General features: G+C 46.5%; 1 protein-coding gene across 1 annotated transcript in view; it reads left to right on the top strand.

Moving 5' to 3' along the window:
• Nucleotides 1-8,624: 8,624 nt before the first annotated feature.
• The window catches only part of LOC138173588 (zinc finger protein 420-like), a 118,160-nt gene continuing 102,647 nt past the window's right edge, over nt 8,625-24,137 (top strand). Inside the window, exons 1-4 of the mRNA XM_069103628.1 lie at nt 8,625-9,020; nt 9,582-9,798; nt 11,405-11,566; nt 12,659-12,814. Coding sequence (XP_068959729.1) covers nt 12,782-12,814 — 33 coding nt within the window. The 5' untranslated portion in view covers nt 8,625-9,020; nt 9,582-9,798; nt 11,405-11,566; nt 12,659-12,781. The remainder of the gene's footprint in view (nt 9,021-9,581; nt 9,799-11,404; nt 11,567-12,658; nt 12,815-24,137) is intronic.

Raw genomic sequence — 24,137 nt, 5'->3', positions numbered from 1 at the left:
GTACTCAGATCAGGGTCACAGTGCTGAGTGGCTGTCCCAGGCCAAGGAAGAGCAGTACCATAGCAGGGACTGCATTTGCAGTGGGGGCTGATCCTCTTCACAGTTCCAGGGCAGAAGAGAGTGCTTGATGTCTCTCACAGACCAGGAGAATAGTAAACACCTCTCCTTAGGTCATAACTCCTTGGAAGAACGGAAGACTTACATGTCCCTTGAAGTATCTCTGAAAGCAGTTGCACAAGACCCCTGAAGCTTGGCACCCTGCAAGCAGAATCCCACTTTAGCAAAGATTTAAAAGTTAAAAAATTGGCTGGGGAAATGAGAAAACAAGAGAAGAAAATTCTGACCCTAGGAAATTACTATAGTGACAAGGAAGATCAAAACACACACTCAGAAGAAGATAATCTCTTATAGCCAAAACCTTCAAGAAAAATATGAATTGGTCTCTGATCATAGAAGGGCTCAAAAAGGATTTTGAAAATCAAGTAAGAGTGGTAGAAGAAGAATCAGGAAGAGAAATGAGAGTGATGTAAGAAAATCATGAAAAAAGAGTCAACAGCTTGGTAAAGGAGACACACATGAAAATACTGAAAAAAAAAATAATAACATCTTAAAAAGCGGGCTAGGACAAATGGTAAAAGAGACCAAAAAAGGGAAAAAAAAGCCAATGAGAAAAAGAATGCCTTACAAAGCGGAATTCGCCAAATAATAAAGAGACAAAAATTTTACTGAAGAAAAACTTCTTAAATATTAGAAATACCTATATGGATAAGAAGGTACAAAAAAAGCTTAGTAAAAAAAATGGTTCCTTAAAAATTACAGTTAAGAAAATGGATGCCAATTGTTTTATGAGAAGTAAAGAAGCACTAAAAAATGCAAAGGAATGAAAATATAGAAGACAATGTCAAATATCTCTTTGGAAAAACATTGACCTGGACAATACAATGTGTAGAAATAATCTAAAATTTCCTGGGCTCTCTGGAAGTCATGATCAAAAAGAGAGTCTAAACACCATCTTTTAAGGAATTATTAAGGAAAATTACCCTATATTCTTGAGCCAGAGGGTAAAATAGAAATGGAAAAAAAATCCACTTTTCACCTCCTGAAAGAGATACCAAAATGAAAATCCCCAGGATTATTATAGCCAAATTCCAGAGCTCCCAATAGAAAATGCAAGCAGCCAGAAATAATTCATATATCACAGAGCCACAGTGAGGATGACAAAAGATTTGGCAGCTTCTACATTAAAGGACTGACAGGTGTGGCATATGATATTCCTGAGAGCAAAGGAGCTAGGATTACAAGTAAGAGTCTCCTAACAAGTAAAACTGAAAATAATCCTTCTCTGGAAAAAGTAGATATTTAATGAAATAGAGGACTTTCAAGCAATCTTGATGAAAAGATCAGAGCTGAATAAAAAGTTTGACTTTCAAAAAGAAGACTCAATAGAACCATAAAAAGGTAACTAGGAGAGAGAAATTATAAGGAATTTTATGAGGTTAAACTCTTTATATTCCTATATGGGAAGGTATTACTTGTTCTTCATAAGAACTTTCTCCTTATAAGGGTAGTTAGAAGTATATACAGACAGAGGGCACAGGAGTGATTTACATGTGAAGGGATGATATATAATAAAACATTATTAAAAATGAGAGAGGAATGTACTGAAGGAAAGGGATAGGGAGAGGTAGAATGGGGCAAATTGTGTGACAAAAAAAGCTTTTACAGTGGAGGGAAAGAAGGAGGAGGTGAAGGGGAGTGAGTGAACCTTAATTTCATCAGAATTGGCTCAGAAAGGAATAACACACATATTTAATTGGGACCAGAAATCTATTTTACCCCATAGGAAAGCAGAAGGGGAAGGGGTGGATAGAAGGGAGGGCAAGTCTAGGCCAGCCTCCTGCCCAGGATGAGAAAGGAAGGCCCTCTGCCCCTCTGGGACTCTTCAGCCTCCCCAGCTCAGTCTGCAGAGGGCCAAAGCCTGGCCCAAGCAGGGAGCCTGGAGCCAGAGGGAATGGCCCCCGGGAGCTGCAGACCCCCAGCCCAGGTGAGTGCACTGTCCTCAGACTGGGCCAACATCAGCCAGAGAGGCATTTCCACAGACCTAGAGGACTGTCTGTGAGGCTGACAGTGCCTGGCCTAAGGATTTTTCCTTTACAAAACAGGAAGGAAATTGAAACAGTAGTAATAACACCACCCTGCTCTCTTCTGTATTTGCAGCTGATTCTTTGAAACTTGTGCATCTCGTCCACCAACTCCTCCCTCCCCCCAATTTCTGCCCTGCCATCTTGGTTAAGTTTTTCCTCATGATCCTTGAGTCACAAGGATGACCACCTCACTTGTTCCTCCTTATTCTCTAGGGGTCATGGCTTTGGGTCACTCCCTTCCCCCCCACATCCACAGAACTTCTCCCTCCTCTCTGTTTCTTTTTCAAGTTCTCCCTGGTACCAGCTAAAGGTCCAGGAAACCCATTCACTGAGTCTTGCCTGGCCAGGCCTGGAGCAGAGCCCTGAAGGCTCCCCCAGCAGCAGCTGCTTCTGGAGCTCCAGTGCCAAGGGGCCAACCAGAGGCAATTGCAGGAATTTGTCTGCTGGTGTTGAGACAGGATTCTCTTGCTTTGCCCTGCTAGGATCTGGGTCACAGTCTTGGGTGGTGGTCCTGGGATTAGGGTGAGGCACAGTTCTGAGGCAAGTGCCTAGAAATAGCTCTGACAATAGCTGTGCAAAACCCCAGAAATTTGGGACACAGCTTTCTCCACTCTGGAAGTGGAGTCCTACCTTGGCAAAGAGCTCAAAAGTCAAGTAATTGACTTGGAAAATGAGGAAACAGAGGAAAAAGTCAGACTATAGAATCGTTCTTTGTCAACAAAGAAAATGAAAACATACAATCAGAAGAAGACAACAAAGTCAAAACTCTGGCATCAAAAGCCTGCATGAAAAATGTGAACTGGTTGTGGTCCATGGAAAAGCTCAAAAACAATTTTGAAAATTAAGTAAGAGAAGTAGAGGAAAAATTGGGAAGAGAAATGAGAGTGATGTAAGAAAATCATGAAAAATGCATCAACAGCTTGTTAAAGGAGACTTCAAAAACAATACTGAAGGGGCATCTAGGTGCTACAGGGTATAGAGCACAGGCCCTGAAGTCAGGAGGACCTGAGTTCACATCTGGACTCAGACACCTGACAGTTGTCATTGATAAAAAGTCCAGAGGAAAGACAAAGGCTCTGAGGTAGATGGGGCAAGCTCATTTATTCTACAGTTCTTGCAAGGAATGGGTGTGCTGCCTATCCAGCAACAGACACCAGAGGCAAAAGCTAGGCAGTTAAAATCCCCTGTCTGAAAATGCAGAGTCTTCATCGTTGGCTGAGTACAGCTTCCCAGCATGCCCTCCCTCCACATGCATCACAGGTGCACTAACTTGAGCCTTGGCTCTTGCTGGGGGAGGAGAGGATAATATTAATGCAGCAATTAAGCACTTGTGCCTGCAGCCTGACTGACCTACTTACCCTATCTTAACCACAGACCCAGTCAAGACTGGTTTTTCCCATATTCTAGAAAATGTTTTTGTGAAAGGCCCCTTTATTCTTGGCAAAAAGCCCCATAACCACTGAGGTGTTGCTGAAAAAGCCCCCTAACCAGAATTGTTTTTGCAAAAAGTGGCAAGGTCTTTAAAAATAAGAAGACCCACTTCCCTGCACCTGTGTGTGGAAACATAATTTTTTTTTATACTTCACACACTTAACTAGCTGTGTGACCTTGGGCAAATCACTTAACCCCAACTGCCTTGCCTTCCCCCCCCCAAAAAAAAATATTAAAAAGGAACATTTTTTAAAATACTGGAGAAAATAACACCTTAAAAATAGACTTAATTCAAATGGCCAAAGCAGTTCAAAAAGCCAATGAGGAGAAGAATGCCTTAAAAAGTAGAATGGGTCAAATGGAAAAAGAGATCCAAATGCTCACCAAAGAAAATAATGCCTTAAAAATTAGAATGGAGCAAATGGAAGCTAATAACTTCTGAGAAATCAATATGTTATAAATAAGATCCAAAAGAATGAAAAAATAGAAGACAACGTAAAAGATATCTTTGGGAATAATATTGACCTGGAAAACAGATCCAGGAGAGATCATTTCAAAAATTATTGAAATATATGAAAGCCATGACAAAAAAAAAGCCTAGACATTGTCTTTCGAGAAATTATCAAGGAAAACTGCCCTGATGTTCTAGAACCAGGGGGTAATATAGAAATTGAAAGAACCCACAGATTGCCTCTTGAAAAAGATCCCAAAAAGAAAACTCCCAGGAACATTATAGTCAAATTCCAGAGTTCCCAGGTCAAGGAAAAATATTACAAGCAGTCAGAAAGAAACATGATTATATCTAGAAAATAAAATTAAGGAGTGAGAGAGGAATATGTTGGGAGAAGGAGAAAGGGAGAGATAGAATAGGTTAAATTATCTCATGTAAAAGAGGCAAAAGAAAACTGTTACAATGGAGGCGACGAGCAGGGAGGTTCAAGGGAATGAATTAACCTTACTCTCGTTGGATTTGCCTTAAGGAGGGAATAACATACACACTCAATTGGGTATCTTATGTACAGGAAAGTAGGGGACAAGGGGATGAGAGGGGAGATGATAGAAGGGAGGGCAGATTGGGGGAGAGGGTAGTTAGAAGCAAACACTTTTGAAAAGGGACAGGGTCAAAGGAGAAAATAGAATAAGTGGGGGGTGGGATAGGATGGATGGAAATATAGTCTTTTACAATATGACTATTATGAAAATGTTTTTCACAACTACGCATGTATAACCTATATTAAATTGCTTCTTTTCTCAGTGGTAGTGGGTGAGGAGGGAAGAAGGGAGAGAATCTGGGATTGGAGAGAATCTGGAAAGTTTTTTAAACCAAATGTTAAAAAAAATTGTTTTTACATGCAACTGAGAAATAAGATATACAGGCAGTGGGGCATAGAAATCCATCTTACCTTACCAGAAATTAAAGTGGAAGAGGGTAAGGGGGCGATGGGGAGACAGAAGGGAGGGCAGACTGGGGTAAGTGGTAAGTGGCATGCACTATGAAATACAAATAATACCTTCCCATATAGGAATGGAAAGAATTTAACCTTAAGGAGTTGGGGATAGGGGAGAGATGGGGAGAAAAATTTTAACTTGAAGTCTTGTGGAAACAAATGTTGAAAACTAAAAATAAATTCCTTTTTTTTCTTTTGCCTTTTGAAGGGCAATTGGGGTTAAGTAACTTGCCCAAGGTTACACGGCTAGTTCTTTTTGTGTTAAGTGTCTGAGGCCAGAACCAAACTCAGGTCCTCTGGACTCTGGGGCCAGCACTTTACTCACTGAGCCACCTAGTTGCCCCTAAAAATAAATTCTTGAAAAGAAAAATGAGCAAGGATCAAGGAGATGTGGGAAAACTGGGACATTGATACAGTGTTGGTGAAGCAGTGAACTGATTTAACTATTCTGAAGAGCACTGTGACCACTGCCTAAGGGGCCATAAAGTCACCTATAACCTTTGATCAAGGAATACCACTACTGGGTCTGTAACTGAAAAAAAAAAACAAGGAAAAGGACCTATATGTACAAAAATATCTATGGCAGCTCTATTAGAGGTGGCAACGAAGTGGAAGTGGAGGGGATGCCCATCAATTGGGAATGGCTGAACAAGTTATAGTGTATTATTTTGATGAAATACTACTGTACTATACCACATGATGGACAGGATTCTTTCAGAAAAACCTGGAACAACTTATATGTGCTGATGGAAAGTGAAATGAGCAGAAATGGAAGAATATTGTGCAGAGTAATAAAATTCTTGTATAATGATAAAGAGAAAAACCTAATTTCCTTAAAATAAGAAATAAAAGTCTTATATACACAAAAATGTAAGAATATTCTTAGGAGATATCTATTACCATCTGTCTTGAACTCAGTAGTGCAAGACTGTTTCCATCCAAATGAAGAAGAGGTTTGTCGTTGCTGTAAATTTGTTTCAGTCATATCTGATTCTTTGTTTTTTTTTAATTAATTAACTTATTTACTTTTAGTTTATAACATTCAGTGCCATAATTCCTTGAGTTTCAAATTTTCTCCCCCTCCCTCTCTTCACCTCCCCCATGGCAGCATGCAATCAAATATAGGATCTACAAATACCTTCACATTAAATAGTAGTCAGGTTGTAAAGAAGGATTACAAGCAATGGAATGAACAGTGGGAAAGAGGAAACAAAACAAGAAAAAGAGAGAGCAAATAGTTTGCTTCAATCTGCATTGAGACTCTGTAATTCTTTCTCTGGATGTGGATATCCCTTTCCATTGTGAGTCTTTTGGAGCTGTCTTACAAGCTTGCATTGCTGGGAGGAGCCCAGTCTATCAAATTTAGTGGTCATGCATATGTTGTGTCTGTAATTGTGTACAAATTTCTTCTGTTTCTACTCTTCTCACTCAACATCAGTTTATGTAAGTCTCTCCAGGTAATTATGAAGTCTGTCTGCTCCTCATTTCTTATAGCACAATAGTGTACGGGGAGGGGGAGGCAGAGAAAATTTAAAACTCAGACACCTGTGGAACTGAATGTTGAAAACTAAAAATTAATTAATAAAAAAAAATAATTGATCCCAAATTGATTCCCTAATAAGTCACTCACAAAAGCAGCTATTCCACACCTCTTTCCTTCCCAGTCTTTTCACATAATATCATTCACCACCTTGGGCCAGGGTTATGAATTCCCAACCTCCATTCCCGATAAATGTAAATTACAAGAAATACCAGTCCTTCTCCCCCATCTAATTTGAATCTCTTTACTGATTCTTTCTCTTGCATCTCATTTGTATAAAATATTTATTCTTTTTTGCTGTTCCTAAATGGTTTTACTTTTAAAATTCATATAGTCAGGTTTACACCAAATTTTCTTATGAATTACACAATTATTAATAAGAATCTTAGACATACATTTTGCATTTTAAATATTTAAAAAGTAGACAGTCTGTCCTTATGAATCCCTTATAATCAGTGTTTGGCATCTGCCTTATATTTTTCTTGGTTCTTCTAGGTCATATCTTCTATTAAGTTGAGGATTTTTTTTTACAAAGTCTTGAAAATCTGAGAGTTTATCAAATGTCCACTTTTTTTCATTCAGGATAATACTTACCTTTGCAGGGTATGATATTTCCTGGAGGAGCCCCATTTCTTTTGCTCTTTGATATGTTGTGTTCCAAGACATGCGGTCCTTTAATGTATCTGCTGCTAGGTCTTGTGTGATTCTAATTGTGCCACCATCACATTTAAATTGTTTTAATCTTGATGCTTTTAATGTTTTATCCTTGAGCTGGGGATTTTTTGAATTTACTGATTTGACTGATATTCCTATGAGTTTGCTTCATAGGATCTTTTAAGTCATGACTGGCGTTTGTTTGTTTTTTTTTTCTATTTCTACTTGCCGCCTTCTTCTAATGCTTCAGGACAATTTTCTTTAATTATTTCTTGTATTTTTGTATCAAGATTCTTTTTCTGATCGTAACTTTCAGTTAATCCAGTTACTTTATATTTCCTTTTCTTGATCTATTCTCCAAATCTGTTGTTTTTCTTATAAGATGATTCACTTCCTCTTCTGTTTCTTCATTATTCATATTTTGTGTAATTATCTCCTGATCTCTCGGGATTTCCTGGCTTCACTTTGCCCAATTGTAATTTTCAAGGTGTCATTTTCTTCCTTTAGACTCTGAATCTCCTTTTCTAATTGCTTGACTTTCCTTTCAATCCCTTCTTGGTATTTTCGGATTATTCTTATTTTCTATTTTAGCTTTTCCTGCATCTCTGTCCTTTGATTTTTAAAGGCTTTTAAAAGATCTTCTAAGAATTCTTTCAGGCTGGTGACTCTTTGGGGGCTGGGGGCCTGGAACTAGGACTGAGCCAACCAACCAGAGCTCAGGGCCCCTCCCACCTCCCTTGCCCCGCCCCATCCTTGCCCCGCCCTCATGTTCCGCCCTGAAATTGGTTCTGGCTTCTCAGTATCAAAGTCAGGATACTGGCTTGGGCACGGCCAGTTGGAATCCACAGAGGACACCACGTGGGCTTCGCCCCGCCCCTCCTCCCCAAACCCTTGTCAGTTCCAGCCCAGACTACATTTCCCAGAAGACCACAACGGGAAGCGCCCCCCAACCCACGGAGCGACCCCGCCCCTTGGCCTGGTGCCAGACCTGGGAGAGGCTCTAAGGAGCCACTTCTGGTCTCCTGCCTGCTGGAGCATGTTCAGTATTCCCCTGGGCTCCGCTGGCCCTGCGGCTGGGGGTGGGGTTAGGTGATTTCTGAGGGTGGGTGTGTGTCCCGGCTCCAGGTGAGCTGCAGAGCCCCAGGCTGGGGGAGGGGCGAGGCCCGTCCTGGCCGCTCCGGGGTAGGAGGCCCCACGACCCCGCCCCCCGAGGCCCCGCGGCCCCGCCTCCCCGCGGCCCCGCCCCCCGCGGCCCCTCGGCCCCGCCTCACCCGCGGCCCCGCCTCCCCCTCGGCCCCGAGCCCCCGCCTCCCCGCGGCCCCGAGGCCCCGCCTCCCCTCGGCCCCGCCTCCCCGCGACCCCTCCCCCTCCCCCAAGGCTCAGTTGCCGGAGGGGAGGCGGCTGGGGGCCCCTCCCCGGGAGCCGCCGGGGCCAGGCTGGCCAGGAGCGCTGCTGTTGGGGCCAGTCCCGGGGCGTCCGGGGCCCCCAGATCGCGGCGCTCCGCCTCTCTTCCGGCCTTACCTGGGGACGGGAGCGGCGGAGCTCTCCTAGAAGCCGCTGCCCGGGCGCTGTCCGCGGAGCTCCAGACTCATCCGCAGCCCCAGGGCGGGAGATGCCCTGGCCGCGCTGCCCGGCTCTGCCCAAGCCCAGACGCAGCAAAGCGGGCTGACAGAGCGCACGAGGCGGGGCGAGAGGGCGATATTTCACCATTGGCACCAGCCTCGTCCCAGGTTTCCCTCGGGCCCCGCTTCCAGCCTCCCCTCCGGGACCAGGTGTTCTCTGTCTGTGGGAGCCCGGCTCCAGGTGAGAGGTGGACCTGGTCCCCCCTGCCCGGCGCCCGCCGCCCCCGGGCTGCTTCCCTGCCAGATCGCAGCCCTGGCTCCCCTAGAGGGTCCCCGGAGTCCTCCCCAGTTCCTAGTGAGACCCCAGGACACAGTCCTCCTGCTGTCCCAGGCTCAGTGTCCCCCTGGAGCCCTTCTGTCCCTGCAGTGTCCCTGAGCTCCCTGCCATGAGCTGGGCTAGAATGTCTTCCTCCCAGCCCCCACCTATGCTCCCCTTCCCCAGGCCTCCTGTTCCCCTGCCCCTCTTCTTTCAGAGCCCTCAGGCCCCTGCCAGGGGACTGAATCCCAGACTGGATTCTGTCTCCTCATTCTCTTCTCCATCCCAGAGCCCTCCCCATCCCCAACCATTACTTGGGGAGAGGGGATGCAGCAAAGGGCAGAGGACCAGGTGGGCTGGAGATGTCAGGTTCCAGACCCATTGAGGCTTTGATTGTTCTCACCCCACCTGGGATCCCAAGCCCCTTCTGCCTCTTGGTTCTCTGGAAGAGAAAGGGAAAGAGGAAGGGACCATCTTCATTTCCAGGCCCTACACTTCCTATAAGTTGTATGCCCTGAGGGAAGGACTTCACCCCGGGTAAATCCCCATAGCCCAGCCTCCTGCCCTGGAAGAAAAGGGAAAGACTCTGCCCCTCTGGGATCCTCCCTCTCCACCTCAGCCTGCCGAGCACCAAGGCCTGACCCAAGCAGGGAGCCTGGAGCCAGGGGGAATGGCCCCTGGGAGCTGCAGACCCCCAGCCCAGGTGAGTGCATTCTGTCCTCAGACTGGACCAGCATCACCGAAAGAGGCCATTTCCAGAGACAAAGAGGATGGTCTGTGAGGCTGCTGTCAAGTGTTTACCCAAGGTTTGACCAAGGAAGGCACAAAGTCTGGCTGTCTATGTGCTATAACGGGCTTATTTAGTCTCATCAAGCCAGAGGGTCAGAAAAGAATCGTGAGCTCAGAGTCACAAGCTGAAGGAAACCCTTTATCCCCTTAGAGCAGGCCCAGCTCAGGATGCCCATGTCAGCCCCAGACTAGTGTCCTCTCCTGTGTTAACCCTGATGTGAGAAAGGAAGTTCTCAGTGGGAGAGACTGTAAATACAATGAGATAAGAGAATGTCAGAGTGTCCATTTTAATTATATCCCAGGATGTCTGTGTTTCTCTGGTTATTAACTTGACTCTATGAGTGTGTGTGTGTGTGTGTGTGTGTGTGTGTGTGTGTGTGTGTGTGTGTGTACTGACACAGGACTAGGCATCTCTGTTAGGACAGAGCACAAAAGGCATTATGGGAGGCTAAGCTCAATGGGCCTCAGTGTCTGTCTTGATTGGCCAGTCCAGGTTTTAGGCCTTTCTCAGGTGGGTGAGGGGGAGTTCCAAATGATTTGGGGAGGCCTCTGGCTGGTTCATATTCCTTTTCTAAGGGTACGATGGTATGTCCTTCTAGAAATCTTTTTTTTTTTTCAAATTAAAAGCATAACTTATAGGGTGATCTCCCCCAAATCCCCAAAAGAGGAAAATTCAGAACCATAATAATAACATGAAAAATGTTACAGTTTTTAATGCATGAAACCAAATTGCCAAGTAACATCCATTGAGGTGGTTATATTAGTTAGAATTAGTGTATACTTAAAAGCCACTTTATCCATTTCTCCCTCTGGCCCTGTAGACTGAATGAATTCAGAGGAAACAGCCCGGTAATTCTGATCCACTTACATTGAATTCTCCTAACACATCCCCTGAAACACTAAATTTTAAGTGTATTTTACATGAAGGGCTGATCTGGCCTTAAGAGGGTCAAACACCCTGATTATCCTCCTGGGACCTGACTTTACATAATCCCCATTCTCATTTAAGTTGGGAGAAATGTGTCCACCCCACTGTCTGCATTCCTGCACAGCCTCCATTCAGAAGCTAAGCAGGACTCAGTTTCCCTGTGTTCACTTCCTTGCCTGGAAATCTGCAGCCTGTCTCTTCTTTCTCTCCCCCTCCCACCTCCTAAAGTCCCCAATCTTTCCTCCAGTAAGGAATCAGGGTGTAGTGATGGGGAGGAGGAGCTCTCAGAGCTGGCCAGCAGGTGGGTGGTGGCCCAGGTGTAATTAGAGCCCTGGGGTGGAGCTTAGGGGCCTGGGAGGGGGAGGGCTCATCCCAGTGGCCAAGGAATTCCAGGTAGGGAGGGCAGGGCTTGGCAGGGTCCTGAGCTCCTGGGCGTGATTGGAGCAAAGGGGACATCCTGGGGCCTCAGGGGCTGGGCAGAGGGTGGGAGGACCCTCCCAGAGGGGGCTGGCTGAAAACTGGAACTTCGGCTGAGATTGGTCTGCCTGCTTCCTTCCCTTCTGGCCCAGATCTCTCTGCCTTCCTCCCTCAGGCCTGAGACCACCCTGCCTTCTCTTGGACCTGAGATCTCTGCCTCCTGGACCCCAGCTCTGAACCTGCAGGTCCCAGGCAGGGCTGAGCCAGCCCCTCACAGACCTGCTGGCTGCTGCTGGCTGTCCCTGCCTTGGTCTCCTCCTCCTCCTCTGACCACGTGGTGAGTGCCCTCCAGGTCGGCCCAGGGCAGTCCTCTCTCCCAGGCCTGGCTGCTGGACCAGCTTCCCTCCCCTAACTCTTTTCCAGAATCCCAGTCACTTCCCACATGTCTGGAATCACCCTCCCCCGACTTAGGATTGGGTCACCCTTTCCCAAAACTCAAACCTTACCACAGGGACCCAGGAGTCCTGTCTCCCTGCCCCAGCTTTTGGTTAGAAATCCAATTGATGTACCTTTAGGCCAAGCCCCGTATAAAGACCCAAACTTCTTCCCACCCTGAGGACCCGACTTTGGTATCAGGAACCAAAGCTCCTGCCTGTCCCCCCTCCCCTGGACCCTCAGCCCCTGGGCTGCTTCCCTATCAGATCCCAGGCCCTGGCTCCCTGTGTCTGGTCTCCCTTGAGGGTTTTCAGGCCTAAGCTCCCCCAGAGGATCCCTGGAGTCTCCCCAGCTCCTAGTCAGACCCCAGGACACAGTCCTCCTGCTGTCCCAGGCTCAGTGTCCCCCTGGAGCCCTTCTGTCCCTGCAGTGTCCCTGAGCTCCCTGCCATAAGCTGGGCTAGAATGTCTTCCTCCAGGCCCCACCTGTGCTCCCCTTCCTCAGGCCTCCTGCTCCCCTGCCTCCTCTTCTTTCAGAGCCCTCAGGCCCCTGCCAGGGGGCTGAATCCCAGACTGGATTTGGTCTCCCAGTCTCAGGCTTCCCCTGGTCATTCCCTGGTGGCTCCATCCCAGAGCCCTCCCCACCCACAACCTTCCTAAGCCTGGCTCCTCCTGGATCCAGCAGTCAGTCTGTTGTCTAGATAATGTATGCGTGTATTAGAGAGGGGACAAGGGGTGTAGGGTGGGGCAGAGGACCAGCTGGGGGGAGAGCTCTGAGTCAGGAGTCATTTAGACTCTGGTCTCATCCCACCTGGGACCCCTGGCCCCTTCTGCCCCTTGGTTCTCTGTGAGAGAGTGGGGAGGGGAAGGAGACAGGGATGGAGGAGAAGGAGCCAGACAGGGTGGGACCTTCTCCTTTTCCAAGCCCTGTCCTACCTCTAGGTTGGAGTCTCTGCCCTGAGGGGAGGGCCTCACCCTCTGTTAATCCTCCATAGGCCACCCTTCTGCCTGGGAACAGAAATGAAGGCTCTCTGACCCTCTGGGGTCTTTCAGTCTCCCCAGCTCAGCCTGCAGAGGACCCAGGCCTGGCCCAAGCGGGGAGCCTGGAGCCAGAGGGAATGGCCCCTGGGAGCTGCAGACCCCCAGCCCAGGTGAGTGCACTGTCCTCTGACTGGGCCAACATCAGACAAAGGGGCCATTTCCAGAGACAAAGAGGATGGTCTTCCAGTCTGGCAATCTCCTACCTAAGGATTGTTTCTTTAGAAAAATAGGCAGGAAATTGAAAACAGTAGTAACAACACTGCCCTGCTCTCTCCTCCTGTGTTTTGAATTGATTCAGGGCTCTTTGGTATCACAAGCAGTAACCACCCACACTCCGCCATCCCCATTGCTGCCCTACTGTGTGCTGTTTTTTTTTAAGGTTTCCCTTCATGGCCCCTCAGTCACAAGGATGACCACTTCACTCGTTCCTCTGTCCCATGGGGTCTTCTCTTTGCTCCCTGTGTCCACCCCTCCCCCACATCCCTAGAACTGCTCCCCCCCCCCCTTTGCCTCTTTGGCCCAGCTCTCCCTGCCAGACCTTGAAGGCAGGATGCCCTGCTGGCCTCCAGGGTCCGAGCTGCACCAACACTTTATCTGTGTGGTGCAGGCTGACCCCTCCTGTCTTGTAGCTGGTTTGACTCTCTAGGTCACAGTGAGAGGCAGTGAGGGTTGAGAGGAGCAAATACTGTGAGCTGGGGTAGGGGGTAGGGCAGTATGCCCTCTGCATACTCTGCTCCAGTACTTCTAGAAAATATGGCAACTCAAGAAAACAGGCTAAGTTGGCTTCTGGGTCACCCTCACAAGTTCCCAGGCCCTTAGCAGAGTTGTTTGAACCAAGCCAAAGAAAAGAGTTCCTTCGGTAGCTGTTAGCGTATTAGCATTTGTGAAGGGCCTTCCCTTGTTAGAGAGGATATAGGGAAGGGCTGAGTTTGGGGAGCTGTTCAAGGTCCTGGGAGTTTTGTTTTCCAGTGGGGGAAGTGGGGTCCTGAAGAAGACACTCAGTTCTTGTCAGAGAGGCATCAAGCTCAAAGGCAAAGACAAAATGAAGTGACGACTTTTCTCCCAAATCTACTTTTGACCATTTTCACAGCAGCCCTGTATGGGAGGTGTTCTTCTCATCTCTATTTCACTCTTGAGGAAACAGAGGTTCAGTGACTTACCAAGGTCACATAGGTAATATGTGTCTGAGGATGGATTTGAACCAGGATCTTCATGATCTTCTACCATTTCCTAGCTCGCCCAGCATTGTCTCAGTGTGCCCATCTTCCCAGAACCCCTCCAACACTGACCGGTGCCAATCTTTTTTTTTTATTTTTGCTTTTTTCTTTTGAGGGTGGAATGCAGGGCAATTGGGGTTAAGTGACTTTTCCAAGGTCTCACGGCTAGTAAGTGTTTAGGCGTCTGAGGCCGGATTTGAACTCAGGCCCTCCTGAAGCTAGTGCCATTCTTTATTTCTTCCGTCAGTTTTGTAGAGAATGAGATGAAGCCTCAGTGTTGTTTTGGTTTGCCTTTTCCTTAGCAGTTTGGAGCATTTTCCCCTGGTTGGGGACACTTGGCACTTCTTCCTTTGAGAATTTGTGGTTCATATCCTTTGACCATTTATCTCTCGAGAAATGGCTCTTTCAGTCCTGTCTGCCTCTTTGTGACACACTCTGGGGTTTTCTTGGCAAAGATGCTGGAGTGGTTTGCCATTTCCTTCCCCAACTTTTTTACAGAGAAGAAGCTGAGGCAAACAGGCTTCAGTGACTTGTCCAGGGTCACACAGCTGGTACATGTCTGAGGCTAAATTTGACTCAGATCCCCCTGATTCCAGTCCTCTCACTAAGCAGCCTGGCTGCCTTTGGCTATTAACCTTTTTTAAATCATATTTCGTTTTTTCCCCAATGACATACACAGACATTTTTTATTCCTGTTTCGAGTTCCTTCCTCTTACCCTTCCCGCAGATGACATGGCATCCTAAGGAGGTTATAGGGGCACCTAAGGTGCAGTCATGTCAGGCATTTCCGTATTAGCCACTTTGTGAAAGAAAACTTGAATCAGAGGAAAGAAAGTGAAAAAGCATATGATTTAGGTCTGTCTTCAGACTCTGTTAGCTCTTTCTGTGGAGGAGGGTGGCATTTATCCTCATGAGTCCTGTGATACTGAGAATAGTACGTTATTCCCTGTTCTTCACTGGACATGATTGCCGTGGACAGCGCCCTCCTGCTTCTGACCACTTCATGCACTTGGACCATTTAGCAATTGGGTCGTGACTTGTGTCCTTACAAATCTGACTCAGAGCTCTGTATATCTGACAAGTGAGACCTTTATTAGAGACACTTGTCGATTTTTTTCCCGTTGTCAGTTTTCTTTTTAATCTTGGTTTTATTCATTTTGTTTCTGCAAAAACCTTGTACATTTAATACAATGAAAATGAGCCATTTTCCATCTAGTAATGCAGTTTATGGGGGAGTTCATTCTGTTCATATTTACCGCTATGATAATTAACTGGGTATTTCCCTCCCTCTGTCCTGCTCTCTCACCTTTTACCCTGTCTCTCCTCACCAGTGTTTTGTTTCTGACCAAAGCCTCCCGCAACCTGCCCTTCCTTCTGTCATTCCTGCCCTCGCCCACATCCCTGTACCTTCCAGTTTTCTATAAGATGGGGGGTGGGCACTGAGGTCATGAGGGATACAATTTGGAACTCAAAACTTTAATAAACAATAAACATTAAAAAATTTTTAATATGTAATTGGAGGAAAAAAAAGATATTTTTTTGAAGCGTAAAAGAAAAATAGACTGTCTCTACCATTCTGCAATGCACCATCCACTGGTTACCGTCATTCTAGAAATTTGGAATCTTTTACCTTGACAGTGTATTTTCCACCATGTTACCCCCAGCTGATGAGGGTGTGAAAAGAATAAGCTTTAAATCAGTTAGTATTTAATGACTTTGATTTGTTTTTAGTGTCATTGCAGAATTAAGTTCCCTTCTTTGGGAAAAGCTAGTCCCCACAGCTAAGCCACACTGACATCGATATTCTCCTAAGTCTAGGTCACCTCTAGATTTAGGGAATACACACACCGAGAAGACTTTATCATTTAGTAGTAGATCATTTAGAGTCAAACACGTGTCTGTGTAGGACTAAAATAATCATGGAATTATAAGACTCTGCAGAGGCTGAATTCCTCTTTCTGGCTGCTGGAGGAAGGAGGCTGGTGAGAGCTCAAGGTCCTCTTTCCATGCTTAGGGGATTGGCTCCTTTCCATTTTTTCTTCCCCTGGAGGTTAAGTCTGAGTTGAGAAGTGTCATCTGCTCGGCTTGGGTTTCCTTTCTGGCGGTGGAGGATGGGGTGCAGCGGCTGGCTGCCAACCACAGGCTCCTCTGTCCCATTCTTCAAACTGTAGATAGATGCCTTTGAAGTAATATTTTGGTTGCAAAACTCGCGCTTCAGAGCAGGGACTTCTGGGGAAATCTCTCTTGGACAGCCTGGGTCCTGAGAACCCAGCTGGAGTAAGTGGTCCCATGACCTGCCTTGTCCCATTGCATCATGTTCAAAACACGTTTTCTAAGATTCTTGTCATTTTCTTCATCTTCTGTTATAAAAATGAGCTCTGCATATGACAGCTTTGCCACAAATTACCAAGGAATTTCTTGACCTTGCTCACAGATAGCCTGTCAGCTGTGATAATTCAGTCAGTATCTTGTAGCACATTTTGGACCTCAGATTAATTCCTGTTTCCCATAACTAATTTTGAGTTGATAAACTCATTGCCAGGGATAGTCCAGTGCTTGAAAGGTTGCCAAGGAAAATGTGGAGAGCAGAGGTATTAGACTGACTACCAGACTGAAGGCCTCAGAGCTGTTGTGCTGACCTCACTGTTGTATGCCTGTGAGAGCTGGGCAGTCTGCCAGTGCCATGCCAGGAAACTGAATTGCTTCCATCTGAATTGTCTTATGAAGATTCTGAAGGTCACCTGGCAGGATAAGGGACCAGACAGTGAGGTCCTTCCTCAAGTTAGACTGCCAAGCATTCCCAGTCCACTGCACAGAGCACAACTCTCATAGACTGGCCAAGTTGTTAAAATGCCAATAGAACGTTGGCGTAAAAGACTGTTTTATGGAGAATTCACGCAAAGAAGGTGCTGACAAGGTGGTCAGAAGAAGTGACCCAAGGACGTTCCCAAGGATCTCTCAAGAACTTTGTCATTAGTTGTGAAACATGGGAGACACTGGCAAAGGACTGCCCAGGCTGGCCTGCCCACGTCAGAGAAGTGGCTGTGCTGTGTCAGCCAAGCAGGATTACAGGAGCTCCCAAGAATGGCAGACGTGTGAATTTAAAGCCATCCCCACCCCAGATGCTCACATGGACTGTTTGTGTCTGAGCTGTGGCAAAGCCTTAGGGGCTCATATTGTTCTGATCAGCTTTGGTCAGACACTCTGGACCCCGACCCCGACATGGGAATGTCATTGTGGTTCAACATGCAAGCAAATGACCGACTATGGGGACGAAATATTAGGATAAAAGTATATCCTATTGAGGAATGAAAGGCATTTAAAGGGAAGGGGTAAGATGTTCTGACCATGACACATCACACCAGGGCAGCCGCAAGCCCTCAGAGTAACCACAGATTACATTCTTTCACTTGGCCGGGAAGTCTCATGCCCCTCAGCTCAGTCCACATTGTGATTACTGTGCCTTATGGATCCTTTTCATGATTTATCTAGTGAAGGCTGTGTTTCAGCTTCTCAGGAAATAAAGTAGATCTTGTCTTTTTCTTTCCTCTCTTTTTCCTAATTACACAGAAATATTCCCCTTCCAAGCCTCCCTCCCCAAACATGCTGCCCTTGCCAGCATCTCACACAGTTTGCTGTATCACATGTCACTTCTATCATTTCTGAGAAGGCGGAAATTTCTTTCTGTCTCTCTCTTCCACACATCTTCGGACCTCACAGATAAAACGCATACTTTGAGGCTGCACACGGAGGCACATCCTGTAGTATGACCTTTCTTTAAGTTATTCCAACTGACCATATCAGATGCTTTTCTCCATATTGCAGTGGGCGCTTCGTGACTTTGGTTTCAATGTTGACTCTGACACTCATCAAGGGTAAGACCTTGAAGAGGGTTAGACCACAGGCATTCTGGAGGCTCTTTCAGCTCTACATGCTGTCTGTTTTGGTGGTTTAGGAGTGGGTGACATTCCAGGACGTGTCTGTGGACTTCACCGCAGAGGAGTGGGGCCTCCTGGGCCCTCCTCAGAAGGAGCTGTACAAGGAGGTGATGCTGGAGAATGCCAGGATCCTGCTGTCCCTGGGTAAGGACGCTTCCTCTGGCCACTCTGAGTCTGCTATTGGAGGGAATATCTCCATTCTAGACTGTGCTGGCTTTGGAGCATTTATCAGTGACTAGAAAGGGAAATGACCTGGGCTCCTGTGTCCCAGAGACAGGGTCCTCCTGCTGACTGGTTTTCCTGTAAAAGGTCAGTACATTGTGTTTATAGGACCTGGAGGTCTCCTGGTTGCTCTGAAGCTGTCTGTTACCAATTCCAGGCAGCTTGAGGTCCCAGATCAGATCAGTGTTGAAGTATCTCAGGGGTGGACGTAATCTCACATGATGTTGTCCAGTCTGTCCCTGGACATGAATTTTGTCTGCCAAGTCTGAAAACTGCTCAGGCAGCTTTTCCATTTGGGGACAGGCAAAATATTTAGGACATCCTTCTTTGGGAGAAGCCTCAGTTTGTGGCTCCCAGCTGTTGACATTGTCCCAAATTCCAGCCCAGATGGTGGGAAAGGAAGGAAGGGAATAAGCATTTCTGTTCAGCTGCTGTTCTCCAGCTCTTGTGCTAAGTGCTTCCTTTGCAGTATGTTGTCATTAGGTGATAGATCATTATCCCCATTTGACATTTGGGAAACCTGCAGCAAACAGAGGTTAACTGAGTTGTTTAGGAGCACACAGCTAGAAACTGTCTGAATCGGGGTTTAAGCCCTGGCATTTGTGAATCCAGGCCCAGGACACTCTCCGCTGCACTTCCAGCTGCCTGTAATTTCTAGATAATGGAAACTTTGCAGTGGGTCCATCCTCCTATGAATTAGGTACACCATGACCAGATTTTCTGATTCCAAGTTAGCTCCATGATTTTTTCCCCATCTCTCCCCAAAGCTCCCAAACTAAATGCTATGGAAACCTTGCTTCAGGACTTCTGGGAACCCTCCTGTGCTCCTTGCTTGCCAGCCCCTGTCAGAAATAACAGACTCGCCAAGGATCAGAATTTGGACTAAGGTTCATTGAGGTCCCCAGCAGGAGCATCTCAGTAGAGGACGCTATGACTCTGTATGAAGTGTCCCAAGGTTTTTATAGATGAGGGAGTGAGGGGGTTGGGGGGGGGGGGGAAGAGGGCCAAAGCTGACTCAGCAGGGTCTGATTTTCAGGAGCTCAAGGGTGATCTGGCCCATCCCAGTTTGGGTTACTGCCTTTAGAAGCCTGAATGGGAGAATAAGCCAGATCTGTGCTGACATGATGGAGTGATTCTCAGAATGCAGTCAGTCACATGCACATTCTTTTCCCTAAAGAGACCTAAGTTACAAGGTTTCCTCATTCCTCTTGCCCAGGGCTGCCAGTTCCCACAGAAGATGTGATCTCTTATTTGGAGGAGAGGGAAGCCCCATGGCTGCTGGAGCCAGAAGGCCTGAGGAGCTGCTGTGCAGGTGAGTGGGGGGAAAAGCAGGTGTGTGAGAGCTGGGATTACAGGGGCCTTGTGGGTGTGGGGTGAAGCAAGTGCTAGATTTGGGGGTAGGAGACCTGACATGGAATTCTCCTTCAGACACTTTTGAGTAGTGGGATGCTGGGCAAGTCACTGAACCACTGAGCCTCAGTTTCCCCATTTGTAAAATGAGGGAGTTGGACACCACAGTCTTGAAGCTCTCTTCAGTGATAAATCTATTATCCTTTACAAAGTCTTTGTTTGTATTTTGGGGAAGGAACTCCCCTCAAAGTGCAAAAAAAAAAAAAAAAAGGGAAGTGCCTGCTCTGTGCCTGACCCTCTGATAAGCAGCAGGGACATAAAGAACTACAAGGAACATCCTCCGCTCTCCTGGAGCTCCGAGGGGGGGGGGGAGGGGGAGGTTCTCCACTCTCCTGGAGCTCCGAGGCTGGGGTGGGGAGGCGGCAGCAGTGGAGGAGCCTACCCTGGACAGGAGAGATGGCAGCTCATTGAGAGGGGGAGGCCTAAGCAGGCCTGGCAGGGTTTGTTGTGGAAGGTGCCTCTGGCTGGGGCTGGGGGGGAGCATCCTAGGCACAGGGATGTGAGGAAAGCCTGTTCAGTGCACAGGTGCAATGTCCTGTTCACAGAGCAGAAGGGAGGCCCACGCCACTAGATTAGAAACCTTTTGGTATAGAAATGAGGTGAAAAAAAGACTGGAAGTGCCGGAGAAGATGGGGTAGGTGACAGCCCCAGAGAGGACTTTATATTGGATCCTTTGGCTAGGGAGCCACAGGAGGTTGTTGAGTATGTGGTGACAGGGCCAGTACAGAGCTTTAGGAACATGAACTTTGACAAACGGGTGGAGGAATGACTGGAGGGAGGGGAGACTTGAAGCAGCTGAGCCAGCAGCAGGTTCTTGCAGTACCTCAGGCGTGAGGGGATTGGGGCCTGAACCAAGACAGAGGCAGTGTTGGGAGAGATGTTCCCAAGGGGGAGTCACAGGACTTTGCAGCCGATTGAAAATGGGGGTCAGGAGAGTGGATGTGTGATTGTCAGTGAGGAAAGTGTGGTACTTTACTTAGCCTACAATATTGGAAGGCTGCCTTGCAGAGCCTTAGAAAAGGAGGAAGAGGGGAGGGCTGGGGGAGAACCAGGAGAGGAGTGTCACTGAAACTGAGAGAGAAAAACAGACAGACTGTCGAGGCCACAGAGAAGGCAGGAAGGATGAGGATGAAGAAATAGTTGGTGGATTTAGCAGCTTTGAGATTTTTGGTGAGAGACGAGTTTCCATTGAACAATGAAATTGGGAGCTAGACTGCAGAGAATTTTAGAGAAACCAAAGGAGTTGGAGACACCAGTTGTAAATGGGCGTCTCCAATTGTTTAGGTATTAAATGGAAGAAACACATAGGGAAATAATTATCAAGTTGAATGAAACAAGTGACCGTATTGAGGATTAGAGAGAAATGGCTTGATTTGTGGCAATTGGGAAGCAGTCACTAGTACAGGGAAGACTGAAAAGTAGTGAAAAAAATGGGGCTGCTGGAGAGGCAGAATGCTGAGGAAGATGGCGGGCTGGAACGAGATGATTCACACAGGAACAGGAGTTGGCTTTAGCTAGCAGAGGGAGGACCATTTCATCTGATACTGGGGTCAAAAAAGAAAAGAGGGCACCTGATTTACAGGAGATGAGGAGGACAAGATTGTTCTTGATAAGTATCCAATTTTTTCAGCAAAATATGAGACAAATTTCTCTGCTGAGGAGGTGAGTAGGGGGTGGACACTAGAGGAAGCAGTGAGGAAGGGTTGTGGAAGAATGACAAGAATCGGAAAAGCTGCTGTGGTGAATGGAATACTGAGTCACTTATATGGTTTTCGGTCATTTCACGATCCCATTGGGGGTTTTCTTGCCAAAGATAGTGGAGTGGTTTGCTATTTCCTTTTCAGCCTCATTTTATAAGTGAGGAAACTGAGGCCAGCGGGCCCAAGTGAGTTGCCCAGGGTCACACAGCTAGTAAGTGAGGCTGTATTTGAACGTGAGTCTTCCTGACCAGTACTCTATCCACTAAACCACCTGGCTGCCCCAAGAGAGTTAGGGAGATGTCAAGTGAGGGTCACACTGAGATTATGTAGCCTAGATGTACAGTGGGCCCAGACAGTGTTTTTATGATTTTTTTCTCCCTCCATTCAGCAGCATCTCAGTAATAGCAAAGGTTGCTGCCTTACTTAGAATGAATCCAAGGCAATGTTTTAATAAATCATGAACCTGCGCCCCTCCCCTAATCTCTGAGGCTCAGTCTTTGGCCTGTGCTTGGAGAATCATCAGCCAGATTCATTGAGTTAACAGCCAGTCTCAGGTAGGAGAAATGGGAGGTAGAAACTCCCAGGTGTCCATAGTATGAGATGCTTCAGAAGCCTAGAGAGAAGTCTCTGTGATCTTCACCATGGGTCTGCTCAGGTCCCAGCAGGGTTAGAACGAGACAAAGCCCACTCAATAGAGGAGATTAGGTACAGGAAAGAGTAAGGGCTGAGGCCAGAACCTACATTTGCCAACTAAGAGACCAGAGCACAGGGACTGAGGTAGAGGCTGGGGCCTGGTGTCAGCCCTGGGCCTGTCACCCCGTCACAAGGTGGATTAAGCACCTTTGGCTTTCTTGGCACCTTGCTAAGCTCTTAGAAGGGACAAGCCAGTCCATGCTGTCAGGGAGCTCCCAGTCTGGCATATACATGGAGATGGTTGAGGTGAAGGAACACACTGGGCCCTCTGGCCTTAGCTGCTCCAGGGAACAGAGAGTGGGGATGAAAAGACTTTTAGTTCAATGGGACTTAAGGGAACTCAAGGAGTGAGGCCAGTAATAGTTTAGGAAGGAGAGTAGAATTCGGGCACAAAGAGGCAAAATCAAGACAAGAATGACAATAGTTTCAGCCCAGCTCAGAGATACTGTGCGTTCTGTTCTAGAGCACTACAGGAAAGGGAACATTGGAATAAAGTGATTCACCTGGATTTTTTTATTTCTCCGTGCATATCAGAGTTATGTTTACAATATGCTGCTGTCCATTTTATGCTTAGTACAATATTGTATGTGTAAAAATTATCCATACTGAAATTTAAAAATATTTTACTGCTAATAAAAGCTACTGATCATGTGAGCCTTCAGCGAGTTGTAATCTTGTTGCTGGTGGGGCTCTGGCCCAGGGTTGAGGCTGCTGACTGCTCAGGGTGGTGGGTGCTCAAGGTTGGTGGTGGCTGTGGCAATTTCTGAAAATAAGGCTACAGTGATATTTGCCCCATTTATTTACTCTTTTTTCCCCTTGAACTTAAAGCCCCATTGCAGGGCTATTAATTAGTCTAATTTCAATATTGTTGTGTCTCAGCAAATAGGAAGACCCAAAGTGAGAGAGAGAACAATCAGCTTGCATTAATGGAGTATTTTTTTCTTACAAAAAAAAACAAAACACAAAGTGCAGTGGAGAAAGTCAGTCTAATACCATGGACAGAGCATGTCCACATGAGGGTTGGTGTTCTAGTCTTAGCTGCAGGGATGTCAGCCAGCTCATTTGGCCATTCAAAGCTCATGACCTGAGGTGAGAATGTAATGAGAATGCTGGGTCTGCTGGTGTCTCTGGTGTTTGTGAGGATCCAGTGTGATTGTGGGAAGCTCTTTGTAAGTCAAGTTATCCTGCAGAGGGGAGATAATGGCATTTTCAAATGATTCATTATGTCCAGTGAGTTTGGAAGACTTTACTCTTAGCCTGGGGAATTAGGCCATAGATCACTTAGTTTACTTTCTGAAAATGGAGGGAAGGACTTGGAATTATATATATGTACACAAGTGTCTCTTTATATAAGTTTTATTGTTTTTTTCTTACAAAAGGAGAGATTAGACCTGAAATAAAAGAGATTACTGAGAAGTTAAGCATTTCTCTGAAAGAAAACAAAGAGGAAAGTTTAATGAGGGATGATCCTTGTGACTTCACTGGGAGACAGATCTGTGCTGTACTTCACAGCATCCATACAGGAGAGAAACTTTATGAATGTGATCAGTGTGGAAAGACTTTCAGATGTAGCTCCAATCTTGCTGCACATAAGAGAAGCCACACTGGAGAGAAACGTTATGAATGTGATCAGTGTGGAAAAGCTTTCACACAGCACTCTAGCCTTGCTGTGCATCAGATAATCCACACTGGAGAGAAACCTTATGAATGTAATCAGTGTAGAAGGACTTTCAGTTGCCGCTCCAGCCTTGCTGTACATCAGAGAATCCACACTGGAGAAAAACCTTACAAATGTGATCAATGTGGAAAGACTTTCAGACTAAACTCCATTCTTACTGCACATCAGAGAATCCACACTGGAGAAAAACCTTACGAATGTGATCAATGTGGAAAGACTTTCAGACTAAACTCCATTCTTACTGCACATCAGAGAATCCATACTGGAGAGAAACCTTATGAATGTAATCAGTGTGGAAAGACTTTCAGATGCAGCTCTAGTCTTGCTGTACATCAGAGAATCCACACTGGAGGAAAACCTTATGAATGTGATCAGTGTGGAAAGGATTTCAGATGCAGCTCCAGTCTTTCTGTACATCAGAGAATCCACACTGGAGGAAAAACTTATGAATGTGATCAGTGTGGAAAGACTTTCACACATAGCTACAATCTTGCTGCACATCAGAGAATTCACACTGGAGAGAAACCGTATGAATGTAATCAGTGTGGAAAGGCTTTTGCACAGATCTCCAGTCT

The sequence above is a fragment of the Petaurus breviceps genome, unplaced genomic scaffold (assembly GCF_028583685.1).
Source record: "Petaurus breviceps papuanus isolate PSGF00001 unplaced genomic scaffold, PetGlider_PUasm1.0 609, whole genome shotgun sequence".
NCBI classification, from domain to species: domain Eukaryota; kingdom Metazoa; phylum Chordata; class Mammalia; order Diprotodontia; family Petauridae; genus Petaurus; species Petaurus breviceps.
Note: the sequence above shows the minus strand (reverse complement) of the source record. Positions and strands in the feature narration are given on the sequence as shown.